The sequence below is a fragment of the Macaca nemestrina genome, chromosome 15 (assembly GCF_043159975.1).
Source record: "Macaca nemestrina isolate mMacNem1 chromosome 15, mMacNem.hap1, whole genome shotgun sequence".
NCBI lineage: Eukaryota > Metazoa > Chordata > Mammalia > Primates > Cercopithecidae > Macaca > Macaca nemestrina.
Window position 1 is genome coordinate 44,269,877 of NC_092139.1, and position 26,045 is coordinate 44,295,921.

The 26,045-nt window shown below is 47.3% G+C and overlaps 1 protein-coding gene across 2 annotated transcripts in view; it reads right to left on the reverse strand.

Annotated features, from left to right (window-relative positions):
- Positions 1-956: 956 nt before the first annotated feature.
- LOC105481518 (jagged canonical Notch ligand 1) overlaps positions 957-26,045 on the reverse strand; it is a 35,984-nt gene continuing 10,895 nt past the window's right edge. The window contains exons 4-26 of one of the 2 annotated variants that reach the window (XM_011741148.3): positions 21,436-21,690; positions 19,364-19,424; positions 15,434-15,564; positions 15,073-15,192; positions 14,521-14,634; positions 13,187-13,300; positions 12,462-12,575; positions 12,000-12,046; positions 11,487-11,660; positions 10,902-11,052; positions 9,885-10,049; positions 8,946-9,059; positions 8,340-8,453; positions 8,127-8,240; positions 7,848-7,964; positions 7,347-7,374; positions 6,773-6,858; positions 5,479-5,592; positions 4,776-4,885; positions 4,453-4,686; positions 4,106-4,237; positions 3,767-3,917; positions 957-2,941 (exon numbers count right to left, since the gene is read on the reverse strand). In XM_011741148.3, coding sequence (XP_011739450.1) covers positions 2,484-2,941; positions 3,767-3,917; positions 4,106-4,237; positions 4,453-4,686; positions 4,776-4,885; positions 5,479-5,592; positions 6,773-6,858; positions 7,347-7,374; positions 7,848-7,964; positions 8,127-8,240; positions 8,340-8,453; positions 8,946-9,059; positions 9,885-10,049; positions 10,902-11,052; positions 11,487-11,660; positions 12,000-12,046; positions 12,462-12,575; positions 13,187-13,300; positions 14,521-14,634; positions 15,073-15,192; positions 15,434-15,564; positions 19,364-19,424; positions 21,436-21,690 — 3,218 coding nt within the window. In that variant the 3' untranslated portion in view covers positions 957-2,483. The remainder of the gene's footprint in view (positions 2,942-3,766; positions 3,918-4,105; positions 4,238-4,452; positions 4,687-4,775; positions 4,886-5,478; positions 5,593-6,772; positions 6,859-7,346; positions 7,375-7,847; positions 7,965-8,126; positions 8,241-8,339; positions 8,454-8,945; positions 9,060-9,884; positions 10,050-10,901; positions 11,053-11,486; positions 11,661-11,999; positions 12,047-12,461; positions 12,576-13,186; positions 13,301-14,520; positions 14,635-15,072; positions 15,193-15,433; positions 15,565-19,363; positions 19,425-21,435; positions 21,691-26,045) is intronic. The other variant, XM_011741149.2, reaches the window with a different exon arrangement.

Genomic DNA, 26,045 nt, shown 5'->3' on the forward strand with positions numbered 1-26,045 from the left:
CTCCAAAGTTTGCTGTGCCAGTTGTATGAAAACCGGACGTGTGTGGACAGGCCTGAATGTTGAAGCGCTGGGGGATGGCTCTGAGAAGGGTGAGCTTTGGCTTTCCTAACCAGAAGCAGGGAACTCCTGGTGACTCTGCACGGCTGCTGGAAGCTGTCCATGTGCTTGTTACCACAGGTCTTTCCTTCCGCAGAGGTACCAGAGGCAAAGCTTCTCCCACACCCCACCACGCGATGCGGGGGCAGGGCCTCCACCAGCCACAAGTGAGAGAACCAGAGCTCTCCTGCCCATGACAGGTGGGGACAGCCCCAACTCTGGAACCTCACAGAAGACCAGAACACTAGCACCCCAAGGCTGCATGGTGAGGCCAGAACACTTATTCCCTGGGAACAAGGTGATGAGTGATGAGCCCGAACGCCAGAAGCTTGCAACTACCACCTCCTGTGCCGTGAGGAAACCACCCCATGGGTAAATGTGCACAAGAGTCATTTCAGACCACACCCTTACAACAGGACGTTAATATGAATCTGAGTAGCCAGGGAAAAAAAAAAAGGCAGACATTAAATCTCCCTGCTCATTTCCCAACACCAATTCCAAACCCTTTAAAACCCTTTCAGTGCGGTGGCCAGTTCCCCTGATTGCTCACAAACAATTCACCTCCACACTACAGGCCATTAATCCAGTGGTGTTTATTCAAGCAGTATTCACACTTGCTGTTGAATAACAAGGGAATCAAGGCTCCCCTAGATGGGGCTCCCGCAGCTCCAGCTTCACAGCAGCCCCAGGTCTTTGAGAACTTCAGATGAGCTTTGTGGTTGAAAAGCCTTTCAGTTCTTCCTCCATGCCTGTTAGGCAGAGCCTATTATACCCCCGATTACCAGAACAGACTCAGCGGGGTGGCAGATGCACAAGGCAAAGCCGGGTAGAACTACGTAAGCTCAGAAGAGGCCACACTGTTCCATGTTTTCATACAAAAAAATTTAATAAATATTACTTTTCAAAATTTATTGCCAAGAACAACACATCAAAGATGCATTTTTATGTTCATATAACACTAATAGGACAACACAAAGTATCTTCACGGTCTCAATGGTGAACCAACAAGATTACTCTGTTTTATAAGCCTTTTTGATCTTGAACTTCGTAATAGCACTTTGATTTCCTCACTTAAGGCAGGCAGTGTACTCTATGGCAAATCTAAACAGTGATCTTACTGGACATTTTATGGTTCAAGTATTCAACTAGCTTATTAGAATACTCCCTAAATGCAGAAGATTAAAAAAAAAATTCAAATCTACAAGTGGTTCAGTATTACGTACGAATGGTGAAAAGAAATCAGAATTTACAAAGTAAGATTGGTGTGCTTCCAACTTCACACAATTAATTTGATGTTTTTAATCATATTCAACCACTCACATTTTGGCTACGTTAAGTCATAGCTCAACTTGTTTCCTTGCTGCTCTGCAGCAGATCACCTGCCTGTCTCTTTTCAAGTCTAAAGCAGAAAAACAAAAAAACAAAAAACCTGTTCTAGACTAATCCTCACACTGCCTCAGTCAGTCCTTAAAACGTGTTTTAAGTGATGCTATAGAAGGTGTTTTAAACATCTGACGTCGTACAAAAAAATTCCATCAGTATTCTGGGCACGGAAGCCCATCCTATTGTTTTAAAATAAACTATTTTCAAACACCTTAATTTTGGCTTATAGGCAACAAGTAATGAGAAGAATTTAAAAAAAAAAAAAAAAAAGCCATACACTTACAATGCTATCAAAAACCTTCAATTCTAAACACATACATATAAATAAAAAGGAATGATGTTTTAAGGCTCTTGATTATTAAGTTAATAAATCAAATATACACAGTGATTAATAAAAAAGAATTATTTACATAACTATACAAAGTTCTACTTTTGACATTTTTTTCTTCTTTAAATTCTTCATTTTACCAGCAACTGCTGACATCAAAGTCTCCCCTCCCCCAACAACAAAAATACAATAAAAAAAATAAATAATAAAGTCATTTGTGATCGTTGCTGTGGTTCTGAGCTGCAAAGGCACTTTCAAATACAGAACTACTTGTACGTCATCATAAAACCAATATACAAAAACAACTCAAGAGTCAATAAATATAAATAAAACTATGATCTAAGACTGCATCACCATTAGGACATCTGGCAGAAGTGGGAGCTCAAAGACCAGGGGGCTGGGCAGGCTCCTGGGAGCCCGATCCGAGACGTGTCGGCTGCAGGGGGACAGACAACCAGGGTACTGTCGACTAGCTTTTTGCATAGCTGTGAGATGCGGCACTCGATTTCCCAGCCAACCACAGAAACTACCATTGCCAGTGTAAGCCAGCTTGTCAAAACTTAAATTAACACAGGGATTCTAAGTCAACAACAGCCTCAGACTCGAGTATGACACGACAGTTTAAAGAACTACAAGCCCTCAGACTCTACCTAGCGGCAGCAGTGCCCGCGGTCTGCTATACGATGTACTCCATCCGGTTTAAGCTCTGGGCACTTTCCAAGTCTCTGTTGTCCTGTTTGTTTGTCCAGTTTGGGTGTTTTGTCGGCGTGCCGTTGGGGGGCTTCTCTTCTCTGTCTACCAGCGTGTACGCCGGCTGCTTGGCAAACCGGGCTTTCTGCTGGTGTTTGTCCATGTCGTCCTCTTCTACTTCGGAGTTGTGTGTCCTTATTTTAGACATTTTGGAGTTCTTGTTCTCGTAATCCTTGATGGGGACGGTGTTGGCCCCATGTTTCTCAATGGGGTTTTTGATCTGGTTCAGCTGCTCCCGCACGTTGTTGGTGGTGTTGTCCTCGGAGGCCGAGTGTGTGTGGCTGCCCGGCTTCCGCCGCTTCCGCAAGCACCAGTAGAAGGCCGTCACCAAGCAACAGATCCAAGCCACGGTTAAGACAGAGCTCAGCAAGGGAACCAGGAAATCTGTAAGGCAGGCACAAAACCAATTAACTCTCCAAGAAAGAAAGAAAAAAGCGTCACCGCAGAACAAAAGAATACCAACAGTGGTTCTCCTGCCCTTTGTCCCTCAGAGGGGGGCCACAGGGACAAGTCCCTTTTCATCATTGCATATGGTCACTTCACAACTTGATAAGCAAATGCTGGGATCAGGCCCCTGTAGACCTTGACACTCTTATCCCTGGAGAGACTGGGTGGAGCAGCAGCTCCTGCAGGCTCTTTGACTTCACATGGGGAGAGCAGTGTCTTGTTAAGTCTGGCCACTGAGGCAGCTCAGTACAGGAGTCAGTTTTCAGAACTAGAAACCCGATTCAAATTAGCACAGACAGCTCAAACGTGCCATGGCTCCATGCCCAATCTCTCTCTTGGCTGAAACGGTGCTCGAGATCCTCAGGAGGGAAGCCTGGACATCCTGCAGGGCCATCGAGCCTCACAGCCCTCAGCAGTGGCTGGGCTGTCCCAGGACACCTAAATGCCAAGTCAGGCTTTATACAGCTTCAAACTCAAGGACAAAGGACAAGCGGTGTCCTAGGGCTTTGTCATGGATCTAGACACAATACCTGTTCTGCAGGGAACATTGCATAGTGTGTTGGGAAGGAAAATATGAGGCAGATCTCTATTGTCATGGGCCATGTGACCTTAGTCAAGTAGGCTGCCCTCAGTTCTCAGTTAAATTGGGAGCTCCTGCAAGGGTAGGACACTGCCAAGTAATCCCCCGACCTGATGGCTTTATTGAAGTGTAATGAGATCGTCTGCCATCACACAAATAAACTAGTCCCACTTGACACCTACCTGTTCTGTTCTTCAGAGGCCGCCTCTGAACTCTCACTTCTGCAACAGCAGCAATGAGCGAGCTGTTCCCATCACGTTTACTAACAAGATCGATTATTTTGTCAGTGATTTCCTTGATTGGGTTTCCATCATCCCGTATATCTTCAGCAGACTGGAAAAAGAATGATCAGACTTGAGAGTCAGGGGAATATTCAAAGCAGCCTTTCTTCAAAACTACTTGACAATCTGTGTCTGCAAAGCTTTTTGTCAGTGAATTTGCTCCATTCAGACACTGGTTAACCCAAGTTTGTTAACTGCCTTGCAGTCGAATAGTGAGGTGTGAAAGGGTCTTATACTTACAATGGCCACATGTATTTCATTGTTCGCTGAAGGGGAAGGCTCACAAGCAATGTAGATTGAATATTCAGCAGAAACATTCTTCAAAATATTCAAATTCCGCAATTCACTGCAAATGTGCTCTGTCGTAAGACCCTACAACGATTTTAAAAACCCACACACGTAAGATTGAGAGGAAGAACAAAAGGCTGAGATGTTCTCTTTGAGGCTGGGCTAAGTTCAAGCTCACTTTACTATAAGATAGGAATTGAGGCTAGGGAGAACTAGATCCTAGCTCATGACATTCCTCCTTTAAAGCAAGCAAGCAGACATCCACCATTCCAAAATAAAAACAAAAAGTTGTTACGTACTGGTGACATCATCTCCTTGTTAAAGGTAAATGTGATGTTCGCACAGTTATCCTGGTAATAGGAGTCAGAGGTGCACTTCGTCTTCACTGGCTGGAGACTGGAAGACCGACACTCGCCCACACCAGTGCAGGGGTGGACGAAGCACTGGTCGTCCAGGATGGGGATGCAGCTCTGCCCGCTGGGGCACTCGCTGTGCCCTTTGTGGAGCAGGCATGGTCGAGGGCCACACCAGACCTGGAGAAAAACAGAAGCTGGCAGCTTAGCAGGCATGCTCACCCCTGATTCCAGAACACAGGTGAATTGCGGCAGCCATCATGTCCTACCTTTGAGCAGGCGATCCGTCCATTCAGGCATTGGCAGGTATTACAGTCATCATCCCATTTGGCCCCATCTGGTATCACACTCCCCATGGTGATGCAAGGTCTCCCTGAAACTGACAGGTGGAGACTGGTGAGCAGTTTATTTTTCTGTGAACCGGATCAGGGTTCAATTCTTTGGTCCCTGTTATGAAATGGTTACACCTGTGCCCTTTGCTATGTTAAGATCATTCTTCCCACAGTAACAGCATGTATACTTCCTACCTTTGCTGGCTCTGCGCTTGGCCACAAGACCTGCTCTGGCCAATATAACATTGGCAGATGTGATGTAAGCAGAGCCTGTGACCAGCCTCTTGCACGCCTACCATTGGCAACGAAGGGAATGTGCCCCAGACACAGCCACTGGCCGAACTGAACCCAACCCACAGCACAATCTTTCTGCCCATGCTGCATATCGTAAGCGGTAAAAATAATGCTTGCTGCAAGCCACAGCAGTTTGGGATGGTTTGGTACCCACTATTGTGGCAACAGCTGACCAAAAACAGCTACCTGTTTTGGGGAAGACTCCTCACGTTTCCTTTTCCTTGCAGCCCCCCACTGCGTGTTCCCTCCCTGAGCACAGTGGCTTATTTGTGAAAAGTCAAAATGGTGACTGCAAAGGTCGCTCACCCCAGAAGACCCATGGGCAGCTGGAGCCTGGCACACATACCTTCCTGGCACTTGGCACCACTGTGCCCTGGAGGGCAGACACACCGGTAGCCATTGATCTCATCCACACAGGTGGCTCCAAAGGCACAAGGTGAAGACTGGCATTCATTGATGTCTAGGAGAAATGGAGTTCAAGTTTAGGGACTGATGGTTTGTAGCAATGTTTTGAGATTTTTATTGACATAATGTACTAGAAAAGCATATTATCATAAGCTTGATGAATTTTCACTCAGGGAAGCAGCATCCAAAAGAAGAAACAGATCATCTATTGCAAAAATCTCCAATCACTGGCCCCCAAAGACCACCACCATCCTGCATTCTAACAGCGGAGAACCATTTTGGGAGGCAGCAATTTTTAATTTGATTCCTTTCTCTGACAGTGCAATTTACAGCAAGCCTGGCAAAGTTTCCTGGAAAGGGTCAGACGGTAAACACGCCGGGCTTTGTGGAGTATATAGTCTCTGTCACAACTATTCAACTCTTGTGGTATCATGAAAGTAGCCATAGACAATACGTAAATGAATGTGTGGCTCTATGCCAAGAAAACTATATGTATAAAAACAGCCAGTGGGCTGGATACAGCCCCTAGGCCACAGTTTGCCAACTGTTTATTTAGAAACATGAAACAGATACAACCTGCCCCCATCTAGTGCTGAAGACTAGTTAATCCCAGACTTGGATTTCAAGCACCAGTAAAATTTCAGACAATTTGGGTACAAGAATCAAACCATAACTACTCTAGCACCTTTTTTTGTTCTGTAAGAGAAAGGGCTTGTAAAAAAAAAAATTAGAGAAAAGGCTCGAAATAATACGTTTTAAACTTCTTGAAAAACTGCATTGCCTGCCCGTATTTTCCTATTTTAGTCATTTCTCCAGGGCCTGATCAGACCCAGCAGAGACAAGCCTCTGGAAGCCACAGTCGTCCTCCCTTCCATTTGTATTAGCTCTATCCTATACCAGTATAGCTGCGGTTAATGTCTGCTTGCCCATAATTTCATGTTAGTCACGGGGAAATGCACACACTTTCTTCAGGACCCCAGTGTAATCATCAGATTCTGTGGCTGGCACTCTCTCCCCAAGAACAAGGAGGGCGACACCACCCAGGGAACCACCAGCAGGTACCTGGGAGGATCCAGCCTGGGATATCTTAATCCCAGCTGGAAGAGGGAGATCCTTGCTCTCTGAGAGCTACTTAAACGGAATGGTGGCTTTGTTTTTAAAGATGAAAGTCTCGGGCTGAGGTATGGAATGAAGGGGTAAAGCCATTGGGAAAATCAGACAGGGACAGTCCTTACTTATTCTGCAGTCAGGTCCGGCAAAACCCGGGGCACATTCGCACCGGTACCAGTTGTCTCCATCTACACAGGTGCCGCTGTTGTAACTGAGAAAGCAAAGACCGCCTTGGTTACCAGCCTCCCAGTCCATGACTCTGGCTGCCAGTCACTCGCATGTCACCACACCAGTTACAGTCAGTGGCTCTCACCCCATGGCTATTGCCTGGGGAGCTTTAAAGAATACTGATGCCTGGGTCCCACGCCCAGAAAGTCTAATTTCGTAGGTCTTGGTTGCAGCCCAGGCAGTGGGATTTTTAAAAGCTCCCAGGTGATTCTGGTGTGCAGCCAAGGTTGAAAAATCACTGCTCTAAATGAGGACACAAGCTGGCTAATTAAAGTGTGGTCCGTGGAGCAGCAGGATCGCTTCACCTGGGAGCTTGTTAGAAAAGCAGTCTGAAGCCCCACCCCAGACCTCCTGACTCAGAACTTGCATTTTACACACGATCCCTGGGTGATTCACACACACACGCGCACACACACACACACACACACACGATACTGGATGAGTGCTGGCTTAAAAGGATGTCACACTTACCAGGGATGAGGGCTGCAGTCATTGGTATCTGCAAAGAAAAGACAACTTAATAGTGAGGCCTTCAAAAGGGAAAGCGGTCTTAGCCCTAAGTAAAACCACCGCTTATTTCCTTAATACCCAAATGATAAAGTCGTAGTTAACACCAGCAAAATACCTTCGCTAAATTGGAACCAGGCCCGCACCACACTTAGTTTTGCTGTGGGACACATGTACGCAGGAAGAGGCCCTGGTAGGGGATAGGGGTGGGGGTGAGAATGGAAGGAGACAGGCTGCTGGTCAGACCCAGAGCTGGGAACTGAGACGCCATCTGTCTCCACTTATCTCATTGGCGACTTTCTCATGCCCAGGTCAGGGCTGTATCCCATCAAGTCATTAATGCAGACCCAGGTGATACAAAAGCAGACATCAAACAGCTCTGCTTCTGGTTTCCATTGCAAGTCCCCAAGGGTGTCAGGATCTGCTCCGACAGCCCTGGGAGAGTTCAAGGGGGAGGACACTCACTCTGAGCACAGATGGGCCCCTCCCAGCCTTCCTTGCAGACGCACGTAAAGGACTCGCCGTTGACCACACATGTGCCCCCATTATGGCAGGGGTTGGGCAGGCAGCTACTGTTTCGGGCTATAAAGAAGAGCAGACACGACCACCCTCCCTGAGTATCCAGAAACAGTCTGGAGGGGCAAGAACCAGGCCCAGAGAAATATCATAAGCTCCAGGGGCCAACCAGCAGACACGCCCAGGTGGCCATGCCCACTGCAGATCCCACGTGGGGCAGAAAGTTACCTATGTTACAGGTGGTTCCTTCCCAGCCGCCAGGACACATGCACTTAAAAGCATCCCCCTCATCATAGCAGGTGCCACCGTTGTTGCACGTGGCCTCGTCACACTGACTGTCACCTGGAGGAAAATATCTCAGTGTGAGTCCCAGTGGCCCCCTCCCACAGGAGACAGAGGGAAGGGTCTCAGAGATAGCATCCAAGGCCATCTACCACTTACGTGAGTGGCAGGTCTTTCCTTTCCACCCGTTTTTACAGTCACAGTAGAAGTCGTTGACCAGGTCACGACACGTGCCCCCATTGTGGCAGGGGTTCTGGCTGCAGTCATTAATATCTAGAATCAAAGAGGAGACAATCGGCTGAAGACCAAGTCCAGGACCACTCACGACAGGTGAGAGCCAAGCCTTTCCTACTGCTACATCCAACACCCTATTCTGAGAACAGCCGTAGCACTTTAACACAATCAGGCTTTTCCAGGAATAAAGGAGCTCCCAACCAGGTTACTTTGAATGCCACAAGTTAGGCAAGATGTGGGGTGGGCCTCTGGAAGTCCCATGGAAATTAAAGTAGAAATATGACTTTCCTTGCAAGCAGGAATATTTGTTACACAGTCTAATTCTATAGCTCCTCAGCAGAAATTCCTCCCCATAAGCTGTCATCAGTACTCAAACGCAAATGAGACACAAGTGATACTGTCCTATTGCAGAAATCACTGGGGTCTTGCTTCCAGAGATTTCCAGGACAAAGAAAGATTTCCCACGTTGAAGTGGGATCCCTCCAACATGACCCATACATCCCAGAGCTCCCCAAACAGTGGCAGACTCACTGGTTTCACAGTAGGCCCCCTCCCAGCCGTCACTACAGATGCACTTGTAGGAGTTGACACCATCGATGCAAGTACCACCGTTTCTACAGGGGTTGCTCTCACAGTCATTAATATCTACCAAACAAAGCAAAAAAAAAAGGAGCTGAAGGACAAGTGAAGCCATAGACAAGCACTGTTCGGCAGTTTTCATGGCTCCCTCCTGACACAATGCACCTGGCACCTCCACCTGCCACCCTCCATCAGGGCTGTTTCTCAAATTAGGCGGCTTATCAAGCAGAAACTTCCAGAGTGCCTTACCCACTTAATGCCCTCACATGGGCATTCAGTCACCTGTACTTGGTGAAAGTGGGGAAGAAACTCCTAAAGAGGAACCACCCAACCTAGCAACATTCCAGAATGTTCCAACATAGATATGGAGGCTCCGAGGCAGAGTGATCTGGTAAATTGAACACGACCTCAGTCTTAGATCCAGATGTAAAGATAAGCCTCGACCGGTCTTCCCCAGCCTTGCTGTTTCTGATTAAAACAATTTCAACACTGCGGGGTGCAGTGGCTCACACCTGTAATCCCAGCACTTTGGGAGGCCGAGTGGGCGGGGCGGATCATCTGAGGTTGGGAGTTCAAGACCAGCCTGACCAATATGGGGAAACCCCATCTCTACTAAAAATACAAAATTAGCTGGGCATGGTGGCACATGCCTGTAATCCCAGCAACTGAGGAAGGCTGAGGCAGGCAGGAGAGTCGCTTGAACCTGGGAGGCCAAGGTTGCAGTGAGCCAAGATGGCGCCACTGCACTCTAGCCTGGGCAAGAGCAGCGAAATTTGGTCTCAAAAAAAAAAAGAAAAAAGAAAAAACTTTCAACACCAATGATCCCAAGGCGGGGCAGGGGCAGGGGCAGACCGGGGAGCACTGGTCCCTTCCCGGATGAGGGAGTCTTACTTTCATGGCAGTATGTTCCCGTGAAGCCTTTGTTACAGTCACAGGTGAATTTGCCTCCCGACTGACTCTTGCACTTCCCGTGGGGACCACAGACATTCGAGGAAATATACCGCACCCCTTCAGGTGTGTCGTTGGAAGCCATGGCCACTGTGCAACTGTCAATCACTAGAAGATAGGCTTGGGATCAGATCATAGTCATGCACCCACAGACGCAGCATTCCTACGCCAAGGGCCTGGGCCAAGCCCACTTTCCTGGAGACAGGGACCCTCTGGCTAATGAGACACACCCCAGGGAAGCCAAGATACTGGCAACATGCCACATCACATTATGATGTGGCAAAGTCGAGACTCCAGGCAAAGAGTTTTAAAGCATTTTCTCCCTCCACAACCAGGAAAACCCACATGTTTGCAGGTCCCCTTCATGCTACTTTTGACATCTACCCAATTTGGTAAACACTTGCTAAGGAAAAAGGACCTGCTTTATTCACTTCCTTTTTGACCTTAAGCAAGGCTCAAGGACAATCTTATAGAAGCTTTAAATGTTGTGCTACCTAATACAGCAGCCACCGGCCACATGTGGCTATTTACATTTAAATGAACTAAAATGAAATAAAATCAGTTTCTAGTTGCGCTAGTCACAGTCTACATTGCCTGGGGCTCCCACACCTGACCGTGCAGATACAGAACATTCCCCCAGTCTGCCGTTGCAGGAAGTTCTGTTGACAGTGTTGTTCTCAGGCATTTGCCTCAGCGTTGCACATCAGCCCACCCCAGAACAGGAATGCTAAATGGATTTCACATTCTCTCCCCTGGGCTACTTGTAGACATGGCTCTCCCACTGGCAGGCCTGAATAGATTGTTTCCACGTGTTGCGGCCCGCTACACAGACAGGATCATTTCACTGTAGCGGTCCTCCTCACCAATACATTACTTCTCAAGTGTAGCAAGGGGCAGTGGTAGTAAGTGGGGACAAAAGGAGAAAGTGGAGACAGCCAGGTCCCAGGAGAAGGGAGGTACCTTCACAGGGGGTCGTGCGGCAGTGGTCTTTCAGGTGTGAGCAGTTCTTGCCCTCATAGTCCTCGGGGCACTTGCAGAAATAGTCGCTGGCACGGTTGTAGCACTGGGCACCGTTCTGGCAGGGATTAGGCTCACAATAATCGATGTCCAGCTGCAAATATCAGGAACAGGGAAAAGGGGGAGGGATCAGGGTAAAACAAAGGTGTCATGATAACTTCTCTGGGGCAGCAGGCACTGGAATCTGACAGTTCCTTCTGTTTCTATTAGAAGTCACCCTGTAAGATACATGTCCATGCCCTAGGGACTGCCAATGTCCATATTTGAAACAATGGAGCAGAGTGGGAGAGGGAGCCCAAGAGGGGGTGGAGGGAACCAAATAGAACACAAAGACGAAGACACTAAGAAGAAAATAATTCGTCAATATCTCCTTCCACCAGCATTTGTCTAGCAGAGACTCATCAATAGGATGTTAATAGATGTCAGGAAATTCCAGACATAAGAGCTGAGGGAGGAGTAAAGGGCAAGCGGAGGAGGCAGCAGCTCTGCTGTAAAAACTTGGCCATCTGAGGTTTTGCCACCACTCACCTGACAGAGGTTTCCAGAGAAACCAGTGGGACACAGACACTGGAATCTGTTGATTTCATTCTGACAGTGACCCCCATTCAAACAGGGGTTGCTGGCACATTCATCGATGTCTCTCTCACAATGATCGCCTGCATAGCCAGGTGGACAGATACAGCGATAACCATTAACCAAATCCTGGAAGAGGAGAAGGGGAGAGAGAGACACGTGCTTTTTTTCCTATGTATTCCACAAACACAGGGCTTCAGTGGTTTAGCATGACTGTTGCGGTTTAGCTGGTTCACTGAAATAGCCAAATGCCAAACCTCTGAAAACGGTTAGAGGAATTTCTACGTGCATGCCTTCAAAATGACTCCCACGAGGCTGGGGTAATATAAGCCCTAGTGAAACTTCCGAGAGGCTCGTTTTTCACCCAAGTTTTTAAATCTCACAGGGACAGAGCTCTCCCAGTGTCACACAAATCTAAAGATTTGTTGTCAATTGTCAAAGTTTTGATTTAAGCAAAGATTTACATACCCGACAGGAGGCGTCATTCTGACACTGGCCAAGGCAGTCATTAATATCTAAAAAATAAATAAGTCATCATTTTAAAGAGGTAATTTACAGTGAAATTGGGCTTAATTGAAAAGCCTTCTCAGCTCAGGATAGATAAGTTTCAAATCAGATTTCCTGTGTGCTTCCCGTGAGATAAGGTTATTACGCTGGGTGGGGACCCTCCCTAATTCTTCCAGAATGAGGGAGTGAAACTTCACATCATTGTTTCAGCCACATTATCAGAATATGGCTGGTTTTAGCAGCTAAATGAACCTGATAAAGTGTGTGTTTTCACTGCTGCACTGACCACTCCCTCTCAAAAAAACATTCCCACTCTAAGGTTTTCCTTCTACTGCTCGAGGCGTAGGACTGGAGCCTCAACACAGACCAGCAAGTCGGCTACCCAAGTTCCATGAAAATCAAAATGGAAACAAAGTCACTCACTTATGTCACAATTCTGACCCATCCAGCCAGGAAGACAGTCGCAGTAGTAGCTGGCAATGAGATTCTTACAGGATTTGGCGTTTACACAAGGTTTGGCCTCACATTCATTTGCATCTGAAAGGAGATGGGGATGAGCATGAGAAATGAAGTTCAACCCGCATCTCCCCCACTTTGTAAAAAAGAAAAGAACAGGCCAGAGTTTGTCGGAGACATGAGACCTTTTTAATAAGCTAGCTAAATAAAAGATACTAGAGGTTCCCTCTATTTTAAGCATCTGATCCCTCTCCCTAGCCATTATCCACTAAGAACGCTAATTGATAACTTTCCAGCTGCTAGTTAACCAGCCCCCAACAGAAGAGCAGAAAGCCACCAGGCATTTCTGTGCAAAACCCAGCGCAGCCTAGTTGCTGGGATTTAAATGTGGCAAAAAGAATGCAGACAGCTCATTCCTCATGAGATCATCCCCGTTTGGAACCCAGCTGAACACTCCTCGGACAGACGATTGACATGGTTCAAGGAATCCCACGACTTTCCCACAGGGCCTAAAAGAGCTAGTCCATTTGCATTCAAGTTATTTCTCCCAAGCCCGCTAGACTCTTGATAATAAATCACTTCTTAGCATGATGGAGTGTGAACTCACACTGCTGGCCACACGCTCGTCTTCTGTAATGGCTTTGACAAAGCCAACCTTGACATAAAAATTACAGTCGCAGGGATTTTCTTACCTAACTGGCACGTTTTGCCAGTCCACTGTGGAGGGCACACACACTTAAATCCGTTAACCAGGTCCTGGCAGGTGCCCCCGTGGGAACAGTTATTAGGAGAACAGTCATCAATGTCTGGTCAACAAGAAAAGGAGGGGGTTGACAATTTAATTCAATCCATCTGACAATTAGATCCTTTAACATCACCTCTCACATGAGGGGCTGTCATTGAAGAGCCAGACACCTGCTACAAGGAAAGCTACAGCAGGACAAGTGGGACAGTGACGATAAGGCCGAAGCCTTGATTTTAGCTTTAAATCCCCCACTGCCCCAGTTCATGTAATCCCCAACCTAAGCAGTGGGGGAGAAAGACAGCTGGATCCTGACAGAGCATCCGCCCAGGAGGAACACAGGGCATCTCTATCTGCCTAATCTTTATTTTTAAAGAAAAGTTTCATCATGGCTCAGAAGTAGCTAAGGAGTAAGGAAAAACAGTTCTTTACAGGTGGAAAATCTTATTCCTCTTATTTGCTTAGAGTCTGCCCAAAATAGCACACCTAGAGGCTGCATTCTCCACTTCTGCTCTGACCAGAGAGAACTCCTGACAATTTATCAAGTATTCACTTTTGTGTCTTTATGACAACCCTCGGAGACGGCAATTGCTACTGTGCCATTTAAAGAGGGCCCAGGGAGCTTCTGTGGCCTGCTGGAGTTCCGCAAGTGACGGGTGGGGGCCCGGGACCAGCACAGGCAAGCTGACCCCAGAAATCCACATCCATAACCACACCTGGGGTGCTGATGACAGCGGTTCTCAGGCCTGGCTGCACTGCAGAATTTCAGAAGTTTATCAGAGACCATGGACTCCCGGATTCTGGAGGGAATCTGGGGGACCCAGAGATTCACACTGTAAGGCACCCCAGGTGATTCTGACATACAGCCCTGTCTCACAGCCAAAGGAACTCTGCAGGCCACGTTCTTCTTTTGGGGCCCCCTGGCCCTATGACAAAATCCAGTAGTGAGTGACAACCTCCCCTGAAGGCAGGCTCTCCATGGCTGCAAGGAGAATAACCACAACTGGAAGGTGGCCAGCTCCGGGAAGCAGATGCAAAGGAACAAGCGATTCCACGAGGACGTTCCTTCCAAGAACAGATACATGCACTACCTTAGTGGGACAGGATAGGGGTGCTGGGAGACTTCCAAACACACAAGCCGCCAGACTGCTTACCAGACTTATGCCTGCACCCGCCCCTCTCCCGCTGAGACGTGCACACTGGACAAGCCTAGGTACCTCTCCCCAGCGTGGTATCTTGGCACAAGGATCCTTAGAATGGACACAGGCTGAAAATTGGACTTACTTGTAGAGCACGTGGGGCCGGTCCAGCCTGGGGAACACTCACACTCAAAGCCCAGGGAGGTCTCCTTACAGCTGCCTCTGTTGTGGCAGGGATCAGAGAGGCAGGCGTGCTCAGCTGCAAAAACCAGGATGGCAGTCAGCGAGGGATGCCTGCGCACCGCTGCCTCCCCACGCCCCGCCCTCCAACCGAATCCCACACCACAGCCACTAGTGCAAGCATATTTCAAAAACCAAAAGCAAGCGTGTGATAGAAGCCTGCTGTGTCTAGGAAAGAAAGGAAGTCATCTTTCTCACTGAGCTGTCTCTAACCACATTCCGAGACATGGTAGAGCTGGGGTCATTTCATCTCCCGCTGCCTCCTATATGAATCAACATCATCCAAAAAACCTTCGGGACTTGAAAGTTACAAAGGCCTACAGAATGGCTGGGATAAGGCCTATCTTTGGAGGCTATTTGCACTTTTTTTTCCTTACACAAGTCCTTAAGTATATTTTTTAAAGGCTGAGTACAGAAAAATTAGACAAAGGACTCTCATTCAGCTTGGACCACTTACCAATTTCACAGTTGGGTCCTGAATACCCCTCAGGGCAGGAACACTGATATTTGTCAGGGCCTGTGTTGCTACAAGTTCCCCCGTTGAGACACGGCTGATGGGTCCCACAGTAATTGAGATCTGCCAAAAAGATCCTGGAGTCACTAAGAGACGCCTGTGAAGGTGGCAAACCTGCCATGTTTCTAGCCCCAATCGTCTTTTAAAAAGAAAACCAGAAAACCCACACAGCATTCAAGGAGAATTCAGAATAAAAGCCCCTGCCAATAAAATTAAAAACCAAATTACTGCCATCCCACCCCCAGATCCCACACTCCTTCCGAGGCCCGCATCCCACCCTGGGTCTCATCCCTAGGGGCTATACCTTTGTCACAGAGCTGGCCGCCCCAGTTGGTCTCACAGAGGCACTGCCAGGGCTCGTTACAGATGCCGTGGACGCACCCCGGGTGCGGGATGCACTTATCACAGTACAGGCCTTGCCAGCCGTACTGGCACCTGGAGACACACAGCACACCTGCAGGTTAGCCTTTTGAACATTAAGAGAGACCTGCACAATCCAAACGGAAGACTGCAAAGTCCAGGCTTTTTCTGTTTTGTGTCTGGGGACAGGGTGGTAGACTCCCAAGGCTCATCAGGGGCTCCGTAGAAACAAACATTTTCACAGTTGGGCTGAGGTCCCCTCCCAGCCGACTCCTGACAAAAGGAGGGCTGTTTGGGAAGAGACCAGCATGGGGATGCCCTTCACAAAGCCACTCTCTTCTCAGGCTCACACGAGCGAGCCAAAGGTGAAGGCGTGGAATAAATCAACCTGCGCACCTAGTTGCGACAGACTGTAGAGAAAGGACTCTCCTGGTGACAAGAGGGCTATGCCAAAGTCTCTGCAGACGCCGCACTTGCCGCTCTGCTCTTTGTCTGCACAGAAAGTCACGACCCCAGCTCACAGAAAGGCAACAAGTCACCAAGTGCAGCAGGAAACCGCGTCACGATGACGCTTTATTCAAAAAAAAAAAAAAAAAAAAAAAGGAGAGAAAGGGGCACCCTCCTCCCTTGGCCAAGGCCAGAGTAGGCGCTCTAAACCCACTTCTATAGGGAAGGAGAAGGAAATGACAACACTTGGAACCAACTCCATAATTTGTGTCCCATTACTGTGTGCTAATTTATAGTGATTTCTTGCTTTGCCAAGAAAAGAAAAAAAAAGAAAGCAGTCTGCTTAATTTATCTAGTATTGGGGGAGTTGAGGTTCTTTTATATAAGCACCTTGATTAATCGTACTCTTTTGGGGCCAAATAGTGCCTTTGATCCCCAAATAAAAACAAAAACAAAACAACTTTCACCTGGGGTGGGAGCGGGCAGCATCTCAAACCACTCTCCCTTCAAGTTTCAAGCCCTCTGAAACTGTAATTGCCTTCTCAAGAGCCAAGTTTTAACAAGGGTGGGGGAAGGCAGGGAGAAACATCAACTAGCCTGCCGGTGGAGGGCGGAGGGCGGAGGGTGGAGGGTGGGGTGCGGGTGGGATGGGCAACATGTTTCCAGAATGGGACCCGGGAAAAGCCCCGATCAGCGCCAACCCCCTAAGCTGCTCAGCTGTAACTCTGGAAAACAAACCTCCCCCTCCAACTCCCCAGAAGGAAAGGCTTTTGGTTTCCCAAGAGCGGGAGGCAGGCTAGCAAATCCTTGTCATGGGAAAATTATAGGGAGCTAGCTAATAGCTAATCACCCACGGCTGAGAGTCAACTTAACCCCTGAGAATACTGACTAACCACTTCCTAACTTCTAAAACCCAGCCGTGCACACCCACATGCAAAGAATCACTAGAATGTGTGGTTTAAAGTTAGACACTGGATTCTGGTTTCTGTAAAGTGGAATGTCAACGTGACAAGTGACTAGAGGAGTAAGATAAGAACAAAATTACAATCTAAATAAGTTCTCAAAAGCGCACACCCACGTTAGTGGGAGGTAGGGGGGTAGCCATTCTGTCAAGGCTGATATTCTTAGCCTGAAAGATAGTGAGAGGGAACTGATTACGAAATGGCAATATTCTCACCGTCTTCCCTTATTCTCTTCCAAATTCAGGATCACTAGGCCTCTTCGAGCTGCCTCATAAAGGCAAGGAGAGGCAGCTGAGGACCCAACCTCACCTAATTAAAGAGACCGCAATCCCCAAGCATAAAAAAGCAACCACAAGAGGCCATGGATGACTTCAAAAGAAAACAAATAAAAATACTGACCCTAAAAGAGGTACCAACCAAGTTATCCCAGTTTAATAATATATGATTAAGATTCTCATGAGGAATTGAAGTGACTTTCCTCAGATGATGATTCATAATTAAGTTTGATATTATTGGCAGCCTTGCAATAAGCAAGCATGTATACCCAGGGAAAGGGACTCAGTCTACTTGGGAACAACAAAAACCAGTAAATTCTCATGTGGGGGTGAAAAAAAAAATAACCTGTGTAATACATAATCCAAAAGACAAGTTGCAGGTAACTTGCCATTCAACTATTTCGGCGGCAGGACACAACCTGAACTTCCTCAGTGTGAAGGTTCTGTTTTGACTTTCTTTCAAGGTAGGGAGAAAACTGGGCTGGGAGACTATGCAAATGATGTGTGGGAAAGTCGCACCTTAAGTAAATAAGGCCATCAGTGCGTGTCTGGGCAGGGAGAGGGAGGTGGGACTTCGAAAGAGAAAGGGCTAAATTCTGGAAACAAAGCCTGTTGTTCTGGCTGGGAGGGCCCTCCCCTGTATAGCTGTATGTGTGTTCTGATGACAGCAGCACAAATCACAGTCGGCCTCCGCTGATATCCATCTGAGCAGGGAGCAGGCTTGGAATCACTAATAGCACTGCCATTGGGACTTTCTCCAGAATACCCTTAATTAGGAAGAGTTAAGGTAGGTGGATTCCTGCTCCACCTTTGACAGCAGTGCTGTTAAACACTACAGTTCACCGCCACCAATGGGAGACAGCAGGAGAAGCCCCTCAGCCTTCCAGGAAATAAACTATCTTTTTGAAATGTAGGAAGAGACAATTCAGGACAACCAGTTCTTAATGTAGAGTTCCCTGTTCCCCCTTGCGTGGGAGGGGAGCAGACGGAGTGGTGGAATCACAAAGGTAAAGGCCACAGTTAGTTCTCTTCAAAGCAGCAGCCTCAACATTTACCAAGCAGCAAAGTCATGTGGCAAGCTTGTCAAATGCAGACTCCTAGGCCAAACCAAGGACTGGGATTCTACAGATGTGGGATGGAGCCCACGAACCTGCATTTTAACAGCTCCCTTGTTAATTCTGGAAGTTACACTTTCAGTACTGAGGTTTTGGGGCAGTGATCCCTGATGGTTCCATCAGCAGGATCGCTTGGGGGCTTGTTAGAAATGCAGAAACCTGGGCCCAGCCCAGACCTATAGAATCAAGACCTGCGTTTTAATAAGAGCCCCCAATAACGTTAGTTTGGCACATACTGGTTTAGACTATGTTTCGTAAGAGTCTCTTCACTCATGTCAGAGTAGCTTTTGGGGCAAAAGTGACAGGTTCAAAGGATCCATTTCGTGTTACTCCATAAAATTTGGGAAGAGGGAGAGTAAAGCATAGGACTGCCAAAAACACTGCAGACACCAACAATATTTCCCTAAATAAGCCTTTTCCAAATTGGCATAATATAAATTTCAAGAAGTTCCAAAATCCGCCATCGTGAAGTGGTCAGGGCAGGCCTCCCTTTGGCTTCTGCATTGTTCCTGGACCATAAAGGAACAGACTTCAAAGGACTGCAGCAAAAGTCTACATTCATCAGGCTCAACTGACAAGATTCCGGGGCAGCCATTAACCTCTCAGCACCAACCCAGCTCCCGCCTGCAAAGGGGCCAGGAGATTGGACTAATCCCATTCTAAAGAATGCTGGACTTTCGCCTATTGATGGGAAAAGTGGGGGAGGGGGCTGGGAGAAGAAAACCTTGGTGGAAGAGGAGGAGAGAGATGCAAAGACACAAGCCCACATCCCTCCACCTAGCCCATTAGCACTGTAAGGGAAGATTATAAAAATGTGTTATCAATTTACAGAACAGTTAATACATGAAGTCACTGGCTATGCCCAAAGAGTTTCTTTTTATTCCAAGAGAGAAGTGGTGTGTGCATTCCACCAGACAGCTGGTATAATTTAATAAGCTTCGGATGTGTCTATCTGAATTTTTTAAAAAAGCTTTCTTGTTATCCAAGGAAAAAGAGGCATAGTCGCAATAAAATCAGTCCCTCTCTTACATAAAGGAAAATTAAAAGAAATCTCACAAAAGACCAGTTTATTTACCTGCAGTCACCCGGGAGTTTGCAAGACCCATGCTTGGGACTGCAGCCTTGTCGGCAAATAGCTGTAAAAAACAGAGAAGGGCGTGTCAGCACACTGCCTGCTCCTTGCATCGCCACAGTCATGAGAATGGCCCATTGCATTAAAGTCTGCAAATTCCACAATTTTAATAGATCTCATATCAAGTCCCTTGTAAGGAGAGGAAGATGGGAGAGGCCCAAATAACAAAACCAGCTTTAAACTTCAAGGCCTTGTTAGCAGATCCTGAAAACATGATATTGTTTGGGGACAAAATGCAGACAAGTTGATGAGGGAACAGGGACCTTCGTCCAGCCTCTCTAAACCATAGCTACCCTGGCTCCTTGAGCAGAGCTTGGTCAGCTTCCATTCTGCCCACACCCTTTTCATTAGAAGAAAAAAAGGTATAGATAATCCTTCCCCATCCCACCAGGACACGTTCAGATGAGCCTCAGGCTTAAAAAAAAAGGAAAAAAAAATCCATACCAAATGCCTGGTTTCAAAATTCCACAGGACTAACAGAGCCAACCAGGCTGGATTCATTGGGCAGGCTAATCTGGTGGCCAGATCTGGTGAGATTTTTGTAAAGTACCCTTGCAGAGCGATTCTCTACTTCATTTAAAAAAAAAAAAAAGTGACTTTTTAAAAAATGTCAGTTTATAAGACCAGGCACAGTGGCTCATGCCTATAATCCCAACACTTTGGGAGGTTGAGGCAGAAGGATAGCCTGAGGCCAGGAGTTTGAGACCAGCCTCAACAACACAGCAAGACTCTGTCTACACAAAATAAAAAAGCTGGGAAAGCTGGGTGTGGTGGCATGTGCCTATAGTCCCAGCGACTTGGGAGGCTGAGGCAGGAGGATCACTTGAGCCCAGGAGTTCAAGGCTCCAGTGAGCCCTGATTGTGCCATCATGGGTGACAAAGTGAGCACTTTATCTTAAAAAAAAAAAAAAAAAACACCAAACAAAAAACCCACACTAAGTGTTAGGTCATTTAATTTTTCAAACACACTAAAATATGTTAATCAATTTCCCTTTTCATTTGAATTCCAGAAATGCCATCCTTTTTAAACTCTTGTCTCCAATTATTTAAGAAAGCATTAGTACTACCCGGGAGATCTGCAAATTCCTTCCCCCATGCCCCATCCCTCTGTCATGGTTATAAAACTCACTTCGAAATTGAGTTTATCAAAAGAATTTACCTAATTATCATGTAAAATAAGCAGAGTACATTATTGCTCATGAGGGGATATTATACAGTCAACAGAATTACCCATCAAGTTGCTATGAACTGGAATCACTGAATTCTATAAAGGGACTGGGACAGTAGACAGTACAGAGGCTAAAAGTGGGCTCAGTCCTCCATCAGTAGGAAAGCTTGAGCTAACCACATACCTCTCCCCCTCAATGCCATGACCCCAAAGACGCCCAGTGAAAACTTGCTGCAAGGCTACCCCGAATGCAGGGGCTATCATTTCCTACAGGATTGCCTGTTCAGACATCAACTGGGCTAACCTAGTCCTGTCTGGCATCTATTTTGGGTCAAGTTCCTTAGAAGCAGAGTCTGAGAAGGGGATCTGGACATAGGTAGAAGGAATTGAGGGCAGCAGAAAGGGGTAGGGGAAGGAGCTGAGCAAGAACATGGTCTCAACTGGAGTCTGATTTCAGCCTAGTCCCAGGGTAAGCTCTAGAGTGCGCACTGTACTACTGTTTTAAGGCAAAGGAAGCTGGCCTTTGTAGCCCAGTCTGTCAATCACTGACTCTGAGCTGGAGGAATGGGGCATGCACTGGTTTGGCCAAGGACGAGTCTCCTGAGAAGGAGCAGCTGTGAGCTGTTGGCAGCCAACACAGCACCTGGGGGATGGCGATGTCAGTAAAGGGGATCTGGATGGGGCACCGACAGCATCTTCTACACTCAGCATCTTCATGCTGCAGGCCCTGAATAACAGCCAAAATCCCACCCCACCTGAGATAGCCACATGCCACCTGCCTGCTGGTGGGGGGATAAATGGACACTAAAAGCCACAGGCATATGTGCACATGCACACACACACATACCTCTGTTACATTCGGGGCCCATCCAGCCTTCCATGCAAGTTTTGTTGCCATTCTGGTCACAGGCATAGTGTCCAAAGAAGTCATCTCTGGGGCGGCAGAACTTATTGCAGCCAAAGCCATAGTAGTAGTCATCACAGGTCACGCGGATCTGATACTCAAAGTGGGCAACGCCCGTGTTTTGCTTCAGCGTCTGCCACTGCCGGCTGGGGTTGATCATGCCCGAGTGAGAAGCCTTTTCAATAATACTGTCAGGTTCTAAAGACAAAATGATGAATCGTGTTAAATATTCACATTGGAGCCTTCTTCCCTGACCGTTTTGGCTTTTTAAAATAAAAACATACGCACATGCTACGAAATTATATCCGTTGTACAAAAAGGCAAAGAAATGAAAAAGGTTATGCCCTTACCTAGAGACAACCTGTTACCACTTATTTACCTTCTTTCATGGGTACACACTATTTCATTGTCTGGAAACACCAATAAATAATTTACCTAGTCCCTGACATGTGGGCATGTGAGTCGTCTGGGCTTCCTACTATTAAACAAAGCCACAGTGCGCATTCCTGGAACGTATCTGCCTGTGTACGGTTCCCACAATCAGACACTCTAGAAATGGAAGTGCCGAATCAGAGTATGTGCACAACCAATCGGCATCTGTCCACAATCTCAAACTACCCAGTCTGTCCTCCCACCACCCAGGAAGCTGTGCTTCCCAATAACACTGCCAACGTTGTACATTATCAAACCTTCTCATCTATGCCTGATAGGTAAAGAGGTATCTCGTTTAATTAGCATTTAATTAAGTGATGGTGACAGTCCTTTCTGGTAGTTACAAAACCATTTATATTTGTTCCTGTGACCAGCAACAGCCTCTCTCCTCTGCCAACTTTTCTATTACATTGCCATACTGACTTGCAAGAGCTCTTTACATATGAGAGAAAGTAGCTTCCTATGGAAATGTTGCTCTTGAAGAAATTTCATTATTCCAGATAAAGGTCAGCAATCATTTCTGGTTTTAGAGTTTCGTGTCTTGCTCAGAAAAGCTTTTTGTCCATTCCGAAACTCTTAACTGGAAGCCCAGGAGAGGACTGAGTTACATTTTTTTAAAAAGTGTTAACATGGCAACCTTTAAAGCCAGCCCTTAAATACCAACACCTTGAATTTGATGCATTCCACCTTTCTCCCCTGCCCAGAAGGCAGATGGAAGAATAACTCACCAAAGTTTAGACACAGGTAAATCGAGGGGACGGTTTTTTTTCTTTTTTTTTTTTTTTTTTTTGAGTCAAGTCATGCTCCCGGAAAAAAAAGCTTACTGAGGAAAAGAAACACCTCCAGCTCAAGCAGCTCTCAGGAGTAAGTAGTCCCTGCCCTGAGGCCATTTATGATCTAGTTTGAGAAGAGACAGGTACAAAAATAGCTCAAACATCAGGTGCCAGGAGTTCAGGTGAGGGATCTGAAAAGGCAGCGAGGCACTAAGTCAGCACCCCAGCCTGGTTTTGTGTTTGTTTTCTTAAACCTGTTAGCACCAACTCTCCATCACCTTGTCAAATCCAAGGCCATCTTGGAGAGACAGAGACTTGCAATGTCTGTGTGATTCTTAACCACCCACATGGCTGTTTTTCTAGGCCTCGGGCCCGTGCTCCTTTACAAACTGATGCAAGCCCTGTAGGTGACCAGGAGAGAAGGGACTCCTGGGTGGCTTCATCCACACATCCCACTTCCAACAGGGCCCCAGTTTCACCCTCTGGGGCTCTCAAACTGCTGCGTGGGCAAGACAAGCCTTGAACAAGCCCACATACCCGCGGCCTGACACCCCGGCAGCACTGAACCACTTGCAGGTAACACTTTCCTCATTTTTGCAAATAAACAGAGGCCAAGGAATGACAAAAATGTCTCTCCATTAACTATGTTTGCTCTGCTGGTTCAGTTAAAAAGCATAGTGGGCTATTACCACACGCTTACAAGATCTTCATAAAAGGGATCGGTTAAACACACTAGCCATGGCTCAAAGGCATCTAGGTTCTGAGGCTCGTATCAACAACAAACAGTTCAGACAAAAGTTCAGGGCAATCCTAGGGGTACAAGACTGATATGTACTTTTCAGTCACGCAGTAAGCTTTCCACTTATTTCCGGGAAGTGCCGTGTAGAGGATCACTTCAGAATCTTCAGTGGAGCTAATAGAGCTGCATACATAACTTCACACCTGCTCAGGGAGGGAGTCAAGCATGTCTGGGTTCGAACACCTCTGCTGCCTGCTTCCTGATCACGCTTCCCTTCAGCTTGGGGCACCGGAAAGGTTATCTGTGGCAGTTCACTTGGCAGTCCAGCCTTGTGATTGGAAAAGGATGTCACCATGCCTCTCTGCAATCCCTAGTGCCATGAAGATGAATCACGAAGAATCTATGACCACCTCGCAGGCCATGGAGGAGGTGATGAAGGGCGAGTCTCAGCATAACCTGGGACCACACCAACCCGAAAACCTAGAAGGGGGCCTCAGAGAAAACCTGGTCTGAAGTGTGCCTATGTATGCTTACATGTCTACTGTGCATTACAGTAAACTGAAACCATTTGCTCTGGGGGAGAAAGAAATTTGGAACTCTATATACCACAATCCCAAAATGTAATAAAAGACTTTGAAGGACCGATGACAGAAGGACCAGCCTTAAATACTTTCGAATACATAAACAGAACCTAGGCTATATTTGGGCCCGAGTCTGCCTGTGAGGGCTCACTGCAGAGCTGATAGAAGGAATTCTCTGCCCTAAAACTCAGGGATCTGCCTTTGATTTACCATCTGAAGCCAGAATGTTTACAACTCGCTTGGGTCCCACAGGGCAGCCAACTCCATTTGGGCTTCTGAACATCCTCAGCCTCTGCCCTGTGGAGTGCAGTCCAGAGGGAGTGGCTCAGGGTGAAGAAAGGAACAAAACACTCCAGGTAGCATAAACAGCATGTGCAAAGGTCCTGAGGCAGGAGAGCACGCGATATAGTTGAGGATAGAAAAGCAACTGCTAGGGTATGGCCAGGCTATAGATACGATGGACATGGTGTGTAAGACAAGGCTGGCAGGGAGACAAGGCTGGGCTGCACAGAGCCTTGTGGGCCACGTGAAGATCTGTCCCAAGAGCAACAGAAGGCCACCGAGTGGTTGGTTTTTCATAATAAGGGTGACAAGCCAAGGTTATGCTCTGAAAAGACCAGGATGGCAGAAGAATGGAGAAAGCACTAGAGGTGGGTCAGAGCAGATCAAGGTGGACCAGACGGAGGCTACTCTAAGTTCGGTCATGAGCAGATGGTGACTTGGACCAGGGCAGTGGCAGAAGGCAGGCAGATTCAAGTGAAGAGCTGGAGAGATTTTTCAGAACTTGGAGGTGGACTAGGTATGGATGCTAACAGAGACGAGGTACACAGAGCGCCTTCCATATTTCTGACTTATGGCAGTGAGCGTTCAAATATCAGTGCCAGACACCCAGAAAGGGCGCTAGGGAAGGGACTGCTTTTGTCAAGAGAAGATCCTGACTTTGGTTTTGGCTGTGCTGAATTCAAGATTCCTTGGAAGCATCATAGAAGAGGTCAAATAGGCAAGTGGAAACCATTCCCACCAAACTCATCTCCTCTTCGGGGTTCACCAAGTGAGTTTTGATAACCCGCAATGGGCACCCGTGACTTTGTATCAACCCCTCTCTCTCTAAAAACAGAGGTTTAAAAGACCTTTATTCCTACCCCAGTCTTCCTTGTCCTCTTCCAGGGATTTGGTTACCCCCCAAGCAGGAGATGAAACATCCCAGAACCCCAAAATGGGGCTACCTGGAAATGCAGACAACTGTGGGTAGTTCTGGACAAGCCCTGGGTTCCCAGGGACATAACTCCCTGACCAGTGAGGCAACAGTAGGCCCAGGAAAGGTTCTGCGAATGCTGGAGTGTGGCAGGGAGGTCTCTCACATGTCCCTAACAAGTATACTGACCCAGCTCTTATCACAGGCCAGTGTCAAACTCAAGTTGTTCACTCTACCGGTGGATTGTTTTAATAGCTAAAAGGGAGGGGAAAGAACACCATGCCGACACCATAATATTACAGAAGAGCCCATGCCTCCCCCTCTCCTCGACCCCTTCTGCTTAACGCTTAGTTACCATTGTAAGCAGGTCACAGTGACATAATGTTCACAGTCCTCAACGTTTGTGGCAGGGAAGGGAGGGGAGAACAAACAGGTGTCTGTGACCCTGACTGGCATCAGCCATAGCCAAGGCTGACACAGCTTCCCTGCCACCCCCACACGCGCTCCCCATGGCATTATGGGGTAGTCCTCTGGGGAGGAAGACTTGGACCTTGGACTTTCACAAGCTCCCCTCCAGGGAGGATGACACCCAAAGAGTTGGAGTTAAGATTCCCAAGCTAGAAGAGTGACCCAAATGGCCTGGGACTCTCTGGCACATCTGGGCTCAGCAATGATTCTGCAGCCCCAAGTGGCCCAATAAGCCAGCCACAGGTGGAAGCTGCCCACGCAGCAGGCACCGAGCCCTCACTGCACCCACGGTGGGCATTCACCATTCTCTGTCAGCAAAAAAGCAAGGCAAGGAAAGAGGAAAAGATGTTATTCACAGTGACAAC